General features: G+C 42.4%; 1 protein-coding gene and 1 long non-coding RNA gene across 2 annotated transcripts in view; one reads left to right on the top strand and one right to left on the bottom strand.

The window, feature by feature from the left end:
- Window positions 1-18,301, top strand: part of snx19b (sorting nexin 19b) — an 84,570-nt gene that overhangs the window by 31,792 nt on the left and 34,477 nt on the right. The window contains exons 5-11 of the mRNA XM_080006546.1: window positions 171-348; window positions 1,530-1,630; window positions 1,812-1,931; window positions 3,775-3,899; window positions 7,685-7,778; window positions 8,997-9,177; window positions 13,004-13,133. Of these exons, the coding sequence (XP_079862672.1) occupies window positions 171-348; window positions 1,530-1,630; window positions 1,812-1,931; window positions 3,775-3,899; window positions 7,685-7,778; window positions 8,997-9,177; window positions 13,004-13,133 (929 nt within the window). The remainder of the gene's footprint in view (window positions 1-170; window positions 349-1,529; window positions 1,631-1,811; window positions 1,932-3,774; window positions 3,900-7,684; window positions 7,779-8,996; window positions 9,178-13,003; window positions 13,134-18,301) is intronic.
- On the bottom strand, window positions 11,475-14,371 carry LOC307234695. The gene is made up of 3 exons (XR_013844316.1): window positions 14,289-14,371; window positions 13,824-13,891; window positions 11,475-13,150 (listed from the first exon to the last, which is right to left on the bottom strand). It is a non-coding gene; the product is annotated as an uncharacterized lncRNA (long non-coding RNA).

Below are 18,301 nucleotides of genomic sequence, written 5' to 3'. Positions count from 1 at the left end.
TACAAGTAGAGTCTTATCTCTGTCATAGAGTCACTCATGAAATGACATTAAAGGTCCCTGCCACTTCTTGACTCTGCTACCGATTGCAGTAGAGTCAAGCCACTTCTAGCCCTAATCCGCAAGAGAACGCTAAGAGCGCGGTTGCTTGTGCTGCATGTCTGGTGACGCAGTACGAGACGGCGGTGGGCTGCGAGGGCTCTGAGGACCCAGAGGCAGTGGAGGCCGGCGCCGAAAGCCCAGTGCCCATCCAGCCAGTGGCCTATCACATGGTGAATCGGCGATACAGCGAGTTCCTCAACCTGCAGACGCGCCTGGAAGAGAAACACGAGCTACGCAAGCTCATCAAAGGTTCGTTAAAGGATTTCAGCTCAAAGTAGCTACAACAGAACCTCATTATTCAAATTTTTTTTTATCTTACCTTGCGCCAGTTGCATTCCAAGGCAACGGTGACCACAACAGGAATATGTTGTATATGGCTCCCTGTTTAAGTTACAGTCGTTAAAAGTATTACATGTAAAAAAAAAAAAAGTAATTTGAAGTATTATATGTAAATATTATTCAGTGTTCAGATGTATTTATTTATAGGTCGATATAGATGATATCGATATTGTGATATATTTCATGATATTGTCAATTAAAGGAATAACATTTTCTGAATTTCATAGACTGTTCTAATACACACCCCTGCCTGCTTAAGTTAACACTGTATTCCTCAGAGGAAAATTCAGAGTTACAATGCAAAAAACAGTGCAGTTGAAAAAAGATACAAATGAAAATGAGATAAAAAAAAAATAACATGTACACATCTATCTAGACACGTTTACATGAAGGAGCACTGTGCTAACTAGCAGCATTATGCTATCTAGTAGCACTATACTAACTAGTAACACTATGCTAACTAGTGCGCCCAAAATGGACAAGTGTCCACAAGTGAAGTACAAGCTACAGTTTGGAGTCAAACTGGTCAAAAAATGGTCTAAAATAATTGAGACTGATCTTCGATTATGTCTGTATCGGCCAAGGATGTTCATGTGTTTGTGGAGTCTATATGAGCCACTTGGGTTTATTTAGGAAATTTTTTTCACATATATTCACGTATATTATATTAATTTGTGTGTCTTTCAACCCAATCACTCTATTCCGCCATGGACCAGAAGTGTCCTCGCTTGTTTTAGCAGCGGTGAACGCGACGTGTGGAGAAATATCTTAAGAAAGAATACAACTAAAAACATACATATTTTACAAGTTACATATACTAGGAATTTGTTCTGGCGAGGTTTGTTGCGTTACACTGCAGGCTACTAGCTTAAAAACAACAACCTTAACTGTCTGAAAATTGTGAAGATTTTTTTTTTTTAATTTATACAATGACTAAAAAATACATAAAACAGTAGAAATAGTCAGATATATAAAAATATACCAAAAAAAAGCCTCATCACTGTATACATGCATAGTTGAGAATCAGTGTCTGAAGCATCAACATTGCTGATCCTCACCGCATTCGATCTCATCCATCTGCTGTTACTCAGGTGTAAAAGGACCCAAGAAGATCTTCCCCGATATGCCTTTCGGCAACATGGACAGCGACAAGATCGAGGCCCGAAGGGGACTGCTGGAGACATTTCTAAAGGTCTGTAGTTGTTATACTAACCACTTTAAGACCAGTTCCGCCACTTAACTCAATTGAAGCCCTCACATTGAATTATGTGGATAATCGGAATTCCTCTCCACCAACGTGAAAACTGAAAACTCATCGTAAACCATTTCACAGTGCGCCAAATCCAATCATCCATTTTGTTTGCGTTTTTCAGCAACTCTGCAGTGTTCCTGAAGCAGCCAACAGCGAGGAGATGCAGGAGTTTCTGGCTCTCAATACAGATGCCAGGATCGCCTTCGTCAAGAAGCCTTTCATCGTGTCACGCATAGACAAGGTTTGTATGTCATCGTCGTAGGTATTTGTGTCAGTTTCGCCTAACAAGCGCCATCCAAGTGGCATGTTCAGGGATCTCCAGCACAGAGACACAGAAGACGGGGTTGTAGAAAACACACAAGTTTATTGTGGAGAGGGGGATTGATACAACAAGCCCCGGAGCAGATGGACACAGGTCCTGACAAAGCTCGTCTCTCTGGAGTGTGTGTGGGGATGCGGTTTTTAACCTGTTGCTCGTTAGACCAACCAACGAGCAACAGGTATGCAGCCACTCTGATCCTGGGTCTCTAACTACCCAGATCCAGGTCAGGTGTGGCTGCTCAAACCACACAATCCCCACACCACAATATTGAATCAAAAAAAGGTGTCAAGTTTTTGGAGAGTTTCTGCTTAAATTTCTTTGCAGGATGTCAGAACAGCCTCCCAGAGCTGCTGTTTTGATGCCAACTGCCTCCCACCCTCATAGATCTTTTGCTTGCTCTCTTGCTTGAAGGTTCTCAATAGGGTTGAGGTCAGGGAGGATTTGGGGCCACACCATGAGTTTCTCTCCTTTTATGCCCATAGCAGCTGATGACACAGAGGTATTCTTTGCAGCATGAGTTGGTGCATTGTCAGGCATGAAGATGATTTTGCTACGGAAGGCACGGTTCTTCTTTTTGTACCATGGAAGAAAGTGGTCAGTCAGAAACTATATATTTTGCCGAGGTCATTTTCACGCCTTCAGGGACCCTAAAGGGGCCCACCAGCTCTCTCCCCATGATTCCGGCCTAAAACATGACTCCGCCACCTCATTGCTGACGTCGCAGCCTTGTTGGGTCATGGTGGCCATCCACCAACCATCCACTACTCCATCCATTTGGACCATCCAGGGTTGTAGGGCACTCATCAGTAAACAAGACTGTTTGAAAATGAGTCTTCATGTATTTCTGGGCACACTGCAACTGTTTCTGCTTGTGAGCATTGGTTAGGGGTGGCCCAATAGTAGGTTTATGCACAACTGCAAGCCTCTGAAGGATCCTACACCTTGAGGTTCACGGGACTCCAGAGGCACCAGCAGCTTCAAATACCTGGTTGCTGCTTTGTAATGGCATTTTAGCAGCTGCTCTCTTAATCCGATGAATTTGTCTGGCAGAACTCTTGCTCATTATGCCTTTATCTGCACAAACCCGTCTGTGCTCTGAATCAGCCACAAATCTCTTCACAGTACGATGACCACGCTTACATTTTTTCAAATTGCACTATTTGATGCTTTTCGCCAGCAGAGAGATCCTTTTCCATATTGCTTGAAACCTGTGGCCTGCTTAATAATGTGGAACGTCCTTCTTAAGTAGTTTTCCTTTAGTTGGGCTCACCTGGCAAACTAATTATCACAGGTGTCTGAGATTGATTTCAGTGATCCAAAGAGCCCTGAGACACAATACCATCCATGAGTTTAATTGAAAAACAAAAAATGTTATGTCTATGACACTTAAATCCAATTTGCATAATAATTTGGAATACGGTGTATATGCTAATAAAATAAAAATTACTGTTAGAAATGTAGTATAGTAAAAAGTATACATATTTCCTTTGAACTTTTGTAAAAGTCGAAAGTCTCCTAAACAGAATATACTTTAATAAATTGTACTTAAGTTCAGTAACAAAGTTACTCTCCATTACTCTCCATGTAACATGCCTAATATTTGGATAATCTTTGGCAGGTAGTGTGTGTTGTGACTACAATGACATGTCATTACAACAGAAAATTGTAAATACTATAACACTGTGTGTGTGTGTGTGTGTGTGTGTGTGTGTGTGTGTGCGTGTGTGCGTGCGTGCATGCGTGCACGTGCGCGCCCTTCTAGATTGTGGTAAATGCCATCGTGGATACACTGAAGACGGCGTTTCCGCGTTCAGAACCCCAAAGCCCCACGGAGGACAATGAAGGAGAGGTCGACGGAGGGAAATTACTGTTCGATAAGAAGAACAAGTAAGTAGTCGAAAGTCTATGCAGGTCGTCTAATATTAAGACACCGAAGGCACAGTTTTTCTTACATATGCGTTAGGTGGGAACCTTCAACTTCGGCGGATTGTGATGATGATTATGATTGCGTTGCCAACTTGTTTGTAAAAAAAAAAAAAAAAGAATAAAAAAAGGTAAATTTTGACCATGATTATGACCGTAATTGCGTCCATAAGAACGTTCCAACACTCATAGACAAACCTTTTTCAGCTCCTCGTGCATCTCTGGTTTGTAAACGTGTTTGGTAACTTTACGAGATGATGCATTTTAAGGGATACATGCTAATGAGATTAATTTGTATACTGCACATAGTTAGCCGTAGTAGCTCGCATACGATGTGATTAGCCTCGTTACGAGACAGCTACGGTCTGAATAACTGATGATAACTGAACTCACCAGGGGCCCTGAAAATAAGCACTGAGTCACTCACACAGGCCCCACTGCAGCATATGCTTCATACAGTAAAGTAAGTACTGTATGAAGCATACTGTACTGCAAGTTACTGTATCACTGTTCTTGGTTACTGTATACTGCACTGTATTGCTGTTCCGTTCAGTTTTAACAGGGCGAACCTTAAAAAAGTTCTGCCTAATTTCCACCAACACATCTCGTCTGCCACCAGGAGAGATAGAACTTTGGACCATTGCTACACACCTTACAAGAACGGATACAAGATCGTCTCACTCCCTGCTTTTGGGAAATCTGACCACGCCACGATCTCGCTGGTTCGCGTTAACAGGCCTTTGATCGCGCGAGAACTGGTGGTGACGAGGGAAGTGAAGCGGTGGACGGACCAATCAGAGGCTGCGCTTCAGGACGCACTCGCTGACGTAGACTGGGATACTGTATGTTCCAATCAAGTTCAAGTGACGTCAACGAGGTTACGGATGTAGCGGTGAGCTTTGTGGTTACGGTAGCAGACAGCATCGTTCCCACGGTGAAAGTTCGGATATTTCCAAACCACAAACCGTTGGTTGATTAATCCATCCGCTGCGCTCTGAAGCTCGCATGGCCGCTTACAACCTCGGTCTTGTATCCGGAAATATGGACAATTACAAAGCGGCGTCGTACAATCTGCGGAGGGCGGTGAAGGACGCTAAACGGACGTACAGGGAGACTGTGGCTTGTGGGAAGGGCTGCGGATGATAACAAACTACAAGAGCAGCTCCTCCCCAGCCACGAGTGTGGACGCCTCCCTAGCCAATGAACTGAACTCCTTTTATGCGCGGTTTGAGTCTGACAACAGCACCGCTACCTCGCCGGCTAATTGGAGATACACCGCTGGGGATGAGCGCGCACTCTGTGTCCGTGCACGAGGTCAGGAACGCTCTGATGCGGGTGAACACCAGGAAAGCTGCGGGCCCAGACGGCATCTGGGCGAGTACTGAAAACCTGTGCTAACCAGCTAGCTCCGGTGTTCACTACAATATTCAACATCTTCCTGGCTGAATCAGTGGTCCCGTCCTGCTTCAAGAGGTCCACCGTCATTCCTGTCCTGAAGATCGCCTCTCCTGCCTGCCTGAATGACTACCTTCCGGTGGCCCTCACCCCGGTGGTCATGAAGTGTTTCGAGAGGCTGATTAAGGATTATATCTGCGCCTCCCTCCCCCCGCACCTTGGACCCGTTGCAGTTCGCTTACCGGCAGAACAGATGACAGATGACGCGGTCTCCCAGGTACTGCACACCACCCTCACGCACCTGGATGGTTGGAAGGGGGCCTATGTGAGAATGCTGTTCATCGATTACAGTTCAGCTTTCAATACCATAGTCCCCACCAGACTGAATACTCCGCTGTGCGCCTGGATCCTGGACTTCCTCCTAGCCAGGCCCCAGGTGGTTAGGGTGGGGAAGCACATGTCCAGCTCCCTCACTCTGAATACAGGATCCCCCCAGGGCTGCGTCCTCAGCCCCCTACTGTACTCCCTGTACACACATGACTGTGTGGCCAGGTCCAGCTCCAACACCATCATCAAGTTTGCTGACGACACCGTTGTCGTCGTCCTGATCACCGACTGCGATGAGAAGGCCTACAGTGAGGAGGTGGCTGACCTGTCACTCTGGTGCCAGGACAACAGCCTACACCTGAATGTCAGCAAAACTAAGGAGCTGATTGTGGACTTTAGGCGAGGATTACAACCGAGGATGCACGCGCCCTTGGTGATTAAAGGGACTTCTGTTGACAGGGTGAGCAGCTTCAAGTACCTGGGAGTCCACATCACAGAGGATTTAACATGGACTTTACAAACAGACACTCTGGTGAGAAAGGCGAGGCAGCGTCTTTACCACCTCAGGCAGTTGAGGAAATTCCGGGTCTCGGTGAGGATCCTCAAGTCCTTCTACTCTGGAGCAGTGGAGAGCATCCTGACAGGCAACATCACTGCCTGGTTTGGGAACTGTACTGCTCAGGGCAGGCAGGCCCTGCAGAGGGTGGTGCGTTCAGCTGAACGTCCTGCTGGAACTAATCTCCCCTCCCTGCAGGACTTACATACCAGGAGGTGTAGTAGCAGAGCCCGCAGGATCATGAAGGATCCTCATCACCCCAACAACTGACTGTTCCAGCTGCTGCGGTCAGGCAAGCGCCTCCGCAGTCACACAGCGAGAACAGAGAGACTGAGACTGAGTTTTTTCCCGCAAGCCATTAGAACTGTCAACGCTGCCCTCAGCAGGGCTCCTCACTGAGCCACACACATAGGCTCCACTACCTTCTTTACTGTATGTAGCATACTGTACCGCATACTGTGTCACTGTTCTGGGTTGTTCGGTGATACCGTATTGCTGCGCCGTACTGTTGTATACTGTGCTGTATTATCCCACAAACACTACCTCACTTTATTCACATGCCACTTTAATTCACATATCTGTATGTACATAATTGCCTCTCCCATATACATAAGTCTGTCCCATATACGTAAGCCTACTCCCCTTATCTATTCCATTTTATTTTATTTTACTTTATTCTATATATTTTTATTTTAAGTATTCGACTTATTCTATTACATTTTAGGAATCAGTTAGTTGGTCTAGAAGAAAGAAATTTTCCGATGACATATTGTGTGTAATCACCGGGTGCGTTGCATTACATTTCACTGCATATATGTATGAAAGTATGTATATGTATGTGCCAAAGAAACCTCTTGAATCTTGAATCTTGTTACTGTATTGCTGTGTTGGACTGTTGTATACTGTACTGTATATCTCCATACTCGCTTTATTCACGTGCACTTTACTGCACATATCTGTATACAAATTGCCTGTCCCATTTACCTAACTCTATTCCATTCTATTTTGTACCCCCACTTTGTATTATCTTTTTGAGTCTTATTTTATTTTTATTTTATTTTATTTATATTATTCTATTCACTAACTGCATTACGTTTTAGGAATCACTTAGTAATCTTGGGAAGCTTAGGAATTAGGTTAGCTATTATCTTCGGTTTAGTAACTATTGTGCATAATTTCCGGGTGCATTGCAAGGACATTTCACTGCGTAATGTATGAACGTATGTTTATGTATGTGATGAATAAACCTTTTGAATCTTGATGGAGTAATTTAGCTGCAGTAACTCAAACACCACAGAGACTCCCTGTTACACTATTGTGGTACTCAAAATATTTTCCCAAGGTTGGCAGGTCTGCGAACCATTTGCCATGTGTTTTTGTTGAACCCCCGGCTGAAGATCACTGGTCTAATAGATCAAAATAGATCACGCACGTGTGTGAACAGTGTGTGTTTTGTTTTGTGTCCGCCCAGGTCTCGTCTGAAGTTTTCCAGCAAAAACTCTCCCTATATGAATGGTTCTGACGTGAAGCCGCAGGTGGTGTTCTCTTGGGATCAGAGCAGCACAGTAAGCAGTAACATTTGTACAGGGACATGAAGTAACGAGGTAGAAGTACTTTGTTGATCCACTTCAGTGCATTTTGCAAGTATGTTCATTATTAATTTTCCATTCAATTCCAAGGCTTTTTGCACATTTCCATTTTCTTTTTACTTAATTATTATTGCCTATATGTGAGTTGCTGTGACACCTATATTTCTACTGCCATTACAGATTATGTTCTTGTTTGGGCCAATCAGATTTTTTCCTGAAATTCATAGACATAGACTGTTAATTCAGGGTTATTAGATCAGCCTCCCATATCACACTACTATCATTTTAACTAATATAAATGTCAGAAGCATGTATAACTTTCCTCATTATTATGGCCTATTAACAGTGATGCAAGACTCCCAAACATGTGTTTTAATTGACTCAGGAGAAATCGCTCTAATAAAAGAGGGGGCGAGCGAGTCGACTCTCAAACAGAAATTGTGCCTAGGCATTGGCACAATTCATATGAAATGTGACTGATTTACTAACTTACTTACTTATAACTTAATTACTTTCCATTCCACAAAAAAAAAACTTTTGCAGAATTAAATGATTCTTGCGAGTACAGTATTCCATTCACAAATCACCGCAAAATCGACTCTTCAGACTCACTGGAAGTCTTCCCTCATCACTGCGCTACGCAGACTAAATCGAATGAACAAAGAGTCGGAAAATCTGATTGTTTTTACTGAGTGACTCGCCAAGAACCGAATCTCAAAAGAGGGTTGAACCTTTCATCACTATAAATATTCCTCACTTTCAAGTTTCAGAGTGAAATGTGTTCTTCTGAAGCTGGTGTTAGTCTGGAACTGATAAATTGGATGAATTAGTGCTGCCTTGTAATGTTGATCTTGTAACACAAGAGAACTAGTTCAAGTTTAAGTTCAAGAGATTATTTGTCACATACATACTATTTTCTTTCTTTATTTTTATTTTTTTAAGTGGAAATGGAAAAATGTTCACAATGTTCTAATACAAATACTGAATTAGAACACAAGGACTGACATGAAATCCATTTTTATTCATTCATTCCAGACATCCAACATGCATCAATGTGTCTCAAGACTAAAAACTCAAGTGTCTTTGCTTTGTTATCCGACGCATTTGATCTAGTTATGGGATTTTGTATCTGGATAATTCATTTTTTTGTGAGATTTGCCCTCTTCCCCTCTCCTCTCCTCTCCTCTCTGGAAGGTGTTCAGTGGCATGTCCTTGGTGGACCTGGAGACCTTCGTTCGCCAGCAGGAAAGGCTCAGCAGTAAAGAGTTGGGGCACGACTCACAGTCAAGGGGGAAGGACGATCGGGCAGCTGTGGAATCTGGAGTCTGCGGCTGTGCAGAGAACGGCACAGGGGCCAAGCGGAAGCCGGAACCTGGTAAGAGGAAAGGCCGGTTACTCCTACTTGAAAAGGCCTTTGAAAATAACCGCGACCATTGAAAACCTGTTGTCCTTGGGTCCCTCGTTATTCAAATGTAATAAAACAAATACATTTAATCTAGAATGGTTGGAAATAGACACTTATATTATTAGATGACAATAGACATAATATTAGATGAGATATGAATGAAAATAATATATGTATAAAATAGATATACTGATATAAATAATCGATTAAGATTAAGATTATATTATATTTTAATTTACAAAGATCACATTGAAAATTTATTATATTTATTTTGTGTGAATTGCTTGAAAATGAAAAGTGCTTAGTGAAAATGAATAGTGCCTAAAATAGTACTTGTAAGTCCTTGAATTTCATTTTGTAATCCAGAATGAACCCTGTATTTCTTAGCATCGATATCTGGAGAATAGGGCTGGCGAGCGATTTTCTTTTTTTTTTTTTTTTAATAGTGATTAATCACAACTATCCCACGGTCAATCACAATGTGTTTCATCATATATTCCATCATGTAATTTAATGACAATCTGAGATTTCACAGAAAATCTGAACCACAAGAAAATTCTGATTAAATATGGAGAAGTTGCATGGAGAAGTTGCATTAGGGACTTTAGTTTAGTTCGTTAAGTTTAAAGTAGGAAAGAAGTTATAACTGGGCTCTTCATGGATTGTAGACTGGATGAACGGTGACAACTGCAGCTACTTGTGTGGGGGTGGGTCACTTGCCTGGGACTCTAAAGGAAAACTCTTGTATATGTAATTGTTTACTTCATTTTTTTTTTTATCATGGTGAGTCCAGATGAGTGACCAGGCATCAATAATTTTTGACTGCTGGAGGTCGAAAAATACTGTAGTCTTTTAAGTCTGGTGCCAAACCTTCTCCACGTGCCATGGATTTCCACTTGTCCTCTTGCTCATCTTTCTGAACTCTTTGACGGGTTTATGATGTGACGCAGGACGTCCTTCAACTAAAATTAGTTGTCGCAGGGAGGGGGAGACAAACAAGCTGCTGACCTAAATTATTATGCTATTAACGATTTTGTATCGTCATTGAAATTATCTTTATAATAATAACTATCTTTTTTTTCTTTTCAGTTTAACCATTTATATATATTTTTGGGGTTTCTGTGTATCCAATGATTCCTCCCCAAGCTGCATTGAGCACTCGTCAAGACGTGACAGGCCGACTGATTCGGGCACCGCCGAATCAAGTGTTTGCTTGGTATTCAAGTAATTATAAAAATTTAAAAAAAAACACGATCTCCTCACCCAGGGGGAGAGATTTAATTTCAGATCTTGGCTCACGATGAGGGATCGAAAACTAGTTCCTTCACCCGTCTCGGAAATGTGTCAAACTCATTTTCGGTCGACACAGAGCTTCATGCCGGTCAGATTACTTTTTACGTGTTTTATTTTTCTTTAAACTAGGTTGTGAGGTTGGCGACAACGTGCCATTCAGGAGCTCTTTTTTTGGCTGATAAAGTTGGAATAAATCAACTGTGAGCTCCCCCATGAAGATGGACACAATGTTTTTCATCCGCCATGAGTAAAATAGGGTAAACCACAACATTTACAAAATATATCTATCTTTGTGCCAAAAGCCCACTTCAACACAAAAATTTGCTTTACTTTTAACTGTGATCTATATATATAAAGCTAATCTGATTATAGATAGCGGCCTAACCGCAACATTAAAATCAACTTTAATTAAATTTAACAGACTTGCATTAGTATGATATAGTAACTTGCTAAGAACAACCGCAAAGCCTGCTTTCGCTGGTTTTTGTCACAGCATTTCTGTAATTCAGGGCTGTCAAACAATAATAAAAAAAAAACAAATAGAAAATCATAAATTATTACACAACTTCTGATTAATAACAAGTAATGGCACGTTTAACAACATGTTGAATTTTCATAAAAGACATACTCAGTTACTGTTACTATACTCCCCAAAATCCAGGCAAGATAGAAAAACAATTCTGTATCAATCATATATACAATATAATGCAGGGACACACAAAAATGTCTTTATTTCAGGACTGGACTTTGCGTCGCACATAAAGTCGTAAACCAAGAGTGTGGAGCATGGAGGATTGGCGAGAGTCAATACACACACACACACACACACACACACACACACACACACACACGCACTCAGACTCACACTTTAACCGCCTAACATTTACGCTTGCTGCCTACATCGCTATTCATTAAATATCTTGGTCTAATCGCCAAGAACCCTCTAATCGGAAACACCCTGTTCCGCGCTCCAGCCATTGTCTTCCCGTCAGAGCGGGCTTGTGTGTTTTGACAGCCGTTGGCATGGTGACTGCAGAAGCTGTGGCTGCAGACGACAAGCTGAGACCACAAAAATGTGACTTGTTATCACTGGCGGCTGATACTCCCACTCTCCTCTTCTAAAACTTGAATTGTTGTCCTCCATTGTGAATCACAGAGGTTTTTATTGATTGACTGATTTTTCTGTTGACATTTACTTTCATTTGGTCTCAATTTACACCCACACTTACACATTTTCGATTTTGTGAAATCATGAGATTCCACAATCCATCGCAGTTAGTTTTCATTACAATTTTAGAGGGGAATTTTCAAGCAATGTAAGTAATATTGCAATAAATTAAATGTGAATTAGGTGTGTTTCCATCAGTTGAAGCAAATTAAGTGTAACTCAAGCCTGAATTTTTATGTTCCAACGGTCAATGCCAATAAATGACTCTTATGCACCAACTAGACATGCATTATTAGAGTCTTATTTTATAGAATAGAATATCTTTATCTTCATTGTACAAGTACCATGAAATTTGTCCTCTGCTTTTGACCCATCCATCCAATATCGCCCAAGAGCAGTGGGCATCCACAGTTCAGTGCCCAGGGACAACCCCAGCTCTTTTGCCAGTGCATTGGTCAGGGGCACTGACAGAAGTATTAACCCCTTACATACATGTCTTTTGATGGGAGGAAACCGGAGCACCCGGAGGAAACCCACACAAACACGGGGTGAACATGCAAACCCCAAACAGAAAGGAGCTGGGACGGCCAGAGTTCGAGCCCAGGACCTTCTTGCTATGAGCAACAGTGCTCACCACTGAGCCTCCGTTTATGCCACTTTTACAGTGGCATCAAATGAACAAGAAAGGATAATTCAGTTGTTTATTACAGTTATTTGAAGGATTGAATAAATTAATCATTTACTAATTTCATGATTATCACTCGATGATTATGTTATTGTCTGGATACAAATGGATTTACAGTTATATAATGATTTGCCGCTCTATCCCATCATGCACCGCTGCGCGACATCTCTCAATCGCAGCGAGTCACCGTCGGAAAAAGGGATGATATCACTGTCATCATATGGAAACCATCTCTGCCTCCGCTCGACCCTGAAATGAGCCCCCACATTTTTAATTTAATCCAAACAACCTTGCTTTGCCACGTTTGGACGTCTGGTGATCGTCTTGCTGACTGAGAGCCGCCTCAAGGCAGAGGCGGGCCAGGCGGTCAGGGTGAACCTGGCTCCTGGCTCCCGTCTCGGTGGTCCACACCGCTGAACACACAAACCCAGACCTCATCAGCAAACCCAGATCGGCCCGTAGCATTCTGTAGGTGGACCACTAGATGGCAGCGTTGGTTAAAGTATAAAGGGCCAGTTTGACTACCAAAGTCTCGGTTGGCCCTTTAGATGCGTCACTTTGAAATGCTTGTTGTTTGCTACATTTCTGTTTATGATGCTCTCAGGGTCAGTATTTTTTTTTTGCATGTGCTTGGCATGTGACCCGTGCAGCGTCCGAGACGGCCCTGGCTGAGCTGGCTCTGAACATCCTGTGCCTGCTGATGAGGCAGCATTGGGGCTGGCTGTGCACCGAGAACATCCAGAAGACCATCAGGCTGCTCTTCGGGACCCTCATCAACAGGTTAGACAGGGGACAACCTAAATAAAACAATAAAATAAATATTCCGGCTCAAGTTTTCATAAGAGTGAAATGTGACACGCCAGTTTTGCCTTCCTCACAGTTATATCCCATATCGGTCCAATAAGTTCTCTCGCTACTTCTACTGGAAAACAACAGGTTTCACCGGTCTGACTTTTTCACTCCCAATACTAATACCTGGGCTTTGGGTGTCGGCCGATACCGAATACCAATCCGATACTAATGTTAAATTAATATGCTGTATTCCTCATTGTGAGGAAGAGACTGACTGATCATTCTTTTATGTGTTAGTCAACATCAGGCTTGACTTAAACATTGCTTTCCTAAATTTGTAAAACTAAATGTAAGAAATAAATACATGTATATAAATAAAAATCTATTGAATTGTTATTTATGACTAAAATAGTTAATAATCGTGCATACAAGCAACTTGGTAAAAAACCTTGAAAATTAACACGAATTATAACTCAAGTGAAACCAACTCAAGTTAAAATTCCAATATAAAACAATACAACTGCATCAAATGGGAACAAAATCACAATTAAGTCACAAATTATTGCAAACAAACGTAATAAATTAAATCACAATTCACACAAGTAGTATAAACAAGTAACTTGGGAAAAGATTCAAAGATTCAAAATAAACAGGAATCAAATTGTTACAAATTGTTACCTTGTCATAGCCCAGTGTCAAATGCTCCGCAGGCCGGCACTGGTCCATGGACCAGTGGTTGGGAACCTCTGCATTGGGGAAAATAGCGACCATAAATGTAAATAAACGAAGTCGCTTGTCAGATTTTTGTAACAAGCAAACATATATTTTTAAAATATATGTTTTTTTGGGTTTTTTCAGGCGACTCTGCCTCTGCGCGTAGGCGGGGTTGCGCGGACTCCGCGGTGAGAACACTGGCACGGCTTTACGGAAGAAATGGCTTATGTATTTTAACGCAACATATATTGATATTAACTGTATTGTCTCATCCTATATCCTGTTTGAAAATATACCGATATACCGTAACAAAAAAACATTGACTTGAATAGATCGGCCCCATAGGTCGGCTCCATTGTCACAGTTACCAAATCCAGCTATTTCAGTCAGTATCGGAACGATATCAGTATCAGATCAGTGCATACCTACCTAGTTTCACCACCGCTGTGAAATCCCCCTGACCTCGAAAGTGATTTTTCTGGTTTGTGGCCATTAGTCAGTCGGAGGTAAACATACAGTACACTGACTGGACATGGGCCATAAAAAAGGAGGGCAAAACCATTCAGATGTGTCACGGTAAGGACCTCGAATGACCGTCTGAAGACGGTCTGTACGTCAAAGCCAAGACCTGCAACAGCTCATCATGAAACGTCCACTGCGGTCCCAAATATTGTGCTGCAACTTCAGAACACCTCAGTCATGTGATTGGCAAGACTCCAAGAAGGGAGAGAAAGGGTCTGGTTATTCCTGGCGGCATTCGGCGGTAGTTTGCATTGCACGTCAGTGTGGGCGCGATATCCTGTAAATTACTGTAACACACTATCACTGGTGGGAATTGCCATATTAGAGGAGACTACGGTCCTCCTTCCCTGAGAATCCAACGAGATTCTAGACACCGGTAAAAAAAACAACAATTAACTTGTGATTCTGTAAGCAGCTGTTTCACCAGCTGCTTCCTGTCCCTACTTTGTCAAAGGATCTGCAGAGAAAATGGTTCGTCGGTCAACAGACGCAGAGTCATTGCTGCATTCTTCAAGCACCCTCTCCTGTGACTTGTATAGGCTCCTCCAAGCATCATATGATCTACACCTGCGAGGAAGCTATGTTTTCTGTGCCTTCCTGTCTGGCTCCAAAGTAGGGATGTTTCTAACGACTAATTTCCCTGACGTCTAAACAGAAGTTTAAACTTAGACTAGTCGACTACTCCAAAAGTCAGAAAAAGTATTGTGTATAGTATAAAAAACACTGCGTATATTATAAGAGCCATTTAAAACCGTTAATCACATTCTTCAATATCCTATTTTAAAAGCCTATGCCCAGGCATAGTTCACTATTTTTCAGGTATATCGTGCGCGGTCAAGCTGCACCTCCCCGACGGATCGGGCAGAAGTGGGCCGGTGGTGCGCCAGAGCCCTGGAGGGCCGGGATCCCGGGCCCTGGCCAGGGACAGAGAAGATGCAGAGTCCGGGACCTGGGAAGCAGCAAGGTCAGGGCGAAGTGGCGCCGTAAAGCCGGTGGCTGGCCGGGATCCCGGCTGGGGATGGGGAAGGTGCTGCAAGTAACGAGTTTGCAGCCCCGGGAAAGAGCCCGATGATGGCTCCCTAACGAGGGGACGCCGTGAAAAAGGTCTTCCGTACACCACATTTCTGTGCACATTATGTCTATGTAATTGAAATGAGTACATTCATGTACTAATAATAACAAGGCCTAATAAGTTTAACAGTCTAGTATTTCTGGTGCCGACTAGCGAGGGTAGCAACGTTTAATCGGCTAGTCGTCGTATCGCACACATCCCTACTCCAAAGACATTAGCTTCCATAGGATGGTTTCCAATAAGATTATAAGGTATAATGTTCAGCTGACGTTTGCTCACCTGTCCAAAAAACAGACTACAATGCAATGCAAATATAATGCTACATTATATTTGCATTGCTAAACAGCTAAGACACTTAATCTTCACCCTCGATAAAAGCCAACTCCCATTTTTATTCTGATTTCTCTTTTCTTATTGAGTATGGAACTGCAAAATGTCATGCCAATAAGATAAGGAATTACAGTAAGAATTTGAGTTTCAGGTTCGCAGCTTGGCGTGTGTGCGGTGGCCGTATCCAATCACATTCTTGTCTCACCAAATTTGAACAAAAGACGACGAGCTGGACTGGATGATAGAATGCTACTTGAGCTCTGAGCTTTAGTGTGAATGGACTTATCTTGTGTGTCCATGAATTTAGTATTTAGAATTTAGTAGACCAATCGCTTTGGTCAGTTTGTATGAGAAACTACCTTTTAAGTGCAAAACAGGGATTTAATTTTAGAGGAGAGAGAGGCCCCCCCCCCCAGAACAGACATTTTCTTTATGCTCAGACAGCCCTCGCTTTTACCACGTCTGACAGGCGCATCTTGTAGATTGCCATGAGATTGACACGTTTATGATAAGCAAATCCAAAGATGCAACCTGTGGAGTCAGGGCATAAGGAGCCTTTTAACCTGGTGTTGAGCCGTTGTTCTGTCTAATGCCTTCATAAACCCCTCTACGTGGAGAATCACTCATATTTCTAACTTTGACCCAGATAAGGCTGACCTTCGACAGCACTTTCAATCGGAATTGAAATATATTGAAATATATTAAAGTAGATATTATTCATAAACGCTGCCAAAAATACCAATGTTTAATGAGTGAGAACAAGGACAAATATTATATATATTGCACACAGCAAAGAAACTATTTGGATAACCTACATTTGGGTCCTACCTGGCATGGCATTTAGCTCTGCACTTAATTGTGTTTGAGTAGCACAACCACAGTCTCATACTGTTACTGTAAAGTGAAGTTACTGTAAGCACCTTTTCTAAACCCCTTCCACTCTTCAGCCATGTCAAATTTGCCTTTAGTTTTCAAATTGGTTCTTTAATTTGAAACCGGTGTCGACAGCTTTATAGCCGCTATGACGTGCTTCTACTTCAGACGCTGGACCCTGCGTCAGTGATGGAAGTGGAAAATGTAGGTAAAGCACTTGACCTGCTTCTTACAAAGTTAAGAAGATGGCGAAGAAGAAAAAAAATGATCTCAGTCACAATAATGCAAATGTAATTTATTCCCCTTTGACAGCCTTTGTCTCTGAATGACTACTACTTGAAGTGCTTTCACAAGGTTTTCCACTATGAAGAAGAAGCAATGGAAAGATTTCTTTTTATTAACATTTTTTTGATGGGGTGAGCCACCGAGTCTGGCATGTGTACAGTGGTTAATAAAGAGAACGGTTATTAATGGTTATTAATTGGTGCTCGCATAGTGATGCTGGTCTCTGCCTTCACCGTAAAACACAGAGGCTTACACAATCTGCTTTTAAGTTCACTGCCATAGTAATTTGGCTATGTTTTATTTTAAATACCCGCTTTGAGTACAACTAACTAACCAACTAACTTTTGTGGCTGTGTGTGCGTGCCTGTGCTGCTTGGCCCTCAGGAGAAAGCTTGACCTCGTCAGCTCCCCAAGCATCTGTCGCAGACAGGTATAGCTCCTTGCTACCAGTACATGCGACATGCGGACAATGTTCTCAGGTTCTAGTGTTTACAATGACCTCACGTTCCCTGAGGGTGTCAGGGTCCACGCTTTCAATGCCCCCCCTCCGATCACGGGGGGGCAGCCCTATTTTAAGGGGATGCATTGGGGGAGGGCAGGGCATCAAAGGCCCCCATGTGTGCTGTTTATTTTTTGTTTGCTGGCTTTATGGGTCTTGCTTCTCTATTCTTAGCAACAATCTGTCAGCAGCAGCTTCTCAAAGCAGCACTTATCTCCCCTTCTCTCATCAACTGCGTAGCTCCACTGGCTTCTCATACGCTCGCACTGGTGGGGATGCTCTGGCTCAAAGCAAAGCGGCTCTGATCAGGATATGCCTTGTTGATGTGACAGAGTTACAGAGTGAGTTGAAGTCGCTTAAGCAAGAGTTTAATAAAGTCAAACCAGATCAATGTTAAGAATATGCAACTAATTGCATGTTCATGTTGGGTATAGACTGATCATTGCACTGCAAAGGTGTCACTTGGCTGAAGATATTGTTTTGGATGGTATTTGACTGTCTTGACTATTCTCATCAGATTTTCACATTGTTAACTTTTTATCGCCAGTATTCACTTGTATGTTTTTAGCTTGGCCTTTGAAATGGAGTTCACTTTGTAAAGAGTCACACAATATGGAATGCCTGAAAGTGAACAGGTTTGATGATTCTAGCAAAGAAAAGCTCATGATGACACCTGTCAAGTCTTCGATAATGTAATAGCCACATAGTTTGCCGTGTCTGTCATAGTCCAACGTATGGAACCACTATAACTTGCCATGGTGGGAGAAAATGGCGATACACTGGTCAAGAATTACAAGTTAAGTTCTTAAAAGTTATACAAATCATTGCTGTGCATTCTGTGGTCATTCCTCAGAGAAGCTC

Source organism: Zeus faber (genome assembly GCF_960531495.2).
Source record: "Zeus faber genome assembly, chromosome: 9".
NCBI lineage: Eukaryota > Metazoa > Chordata > Actinopteri > Zeiformes > Zeidae > Zeus > Zeus faber.
This window is presented reverse-complemented; position numbering and strand designations above follow the sequence as displayed.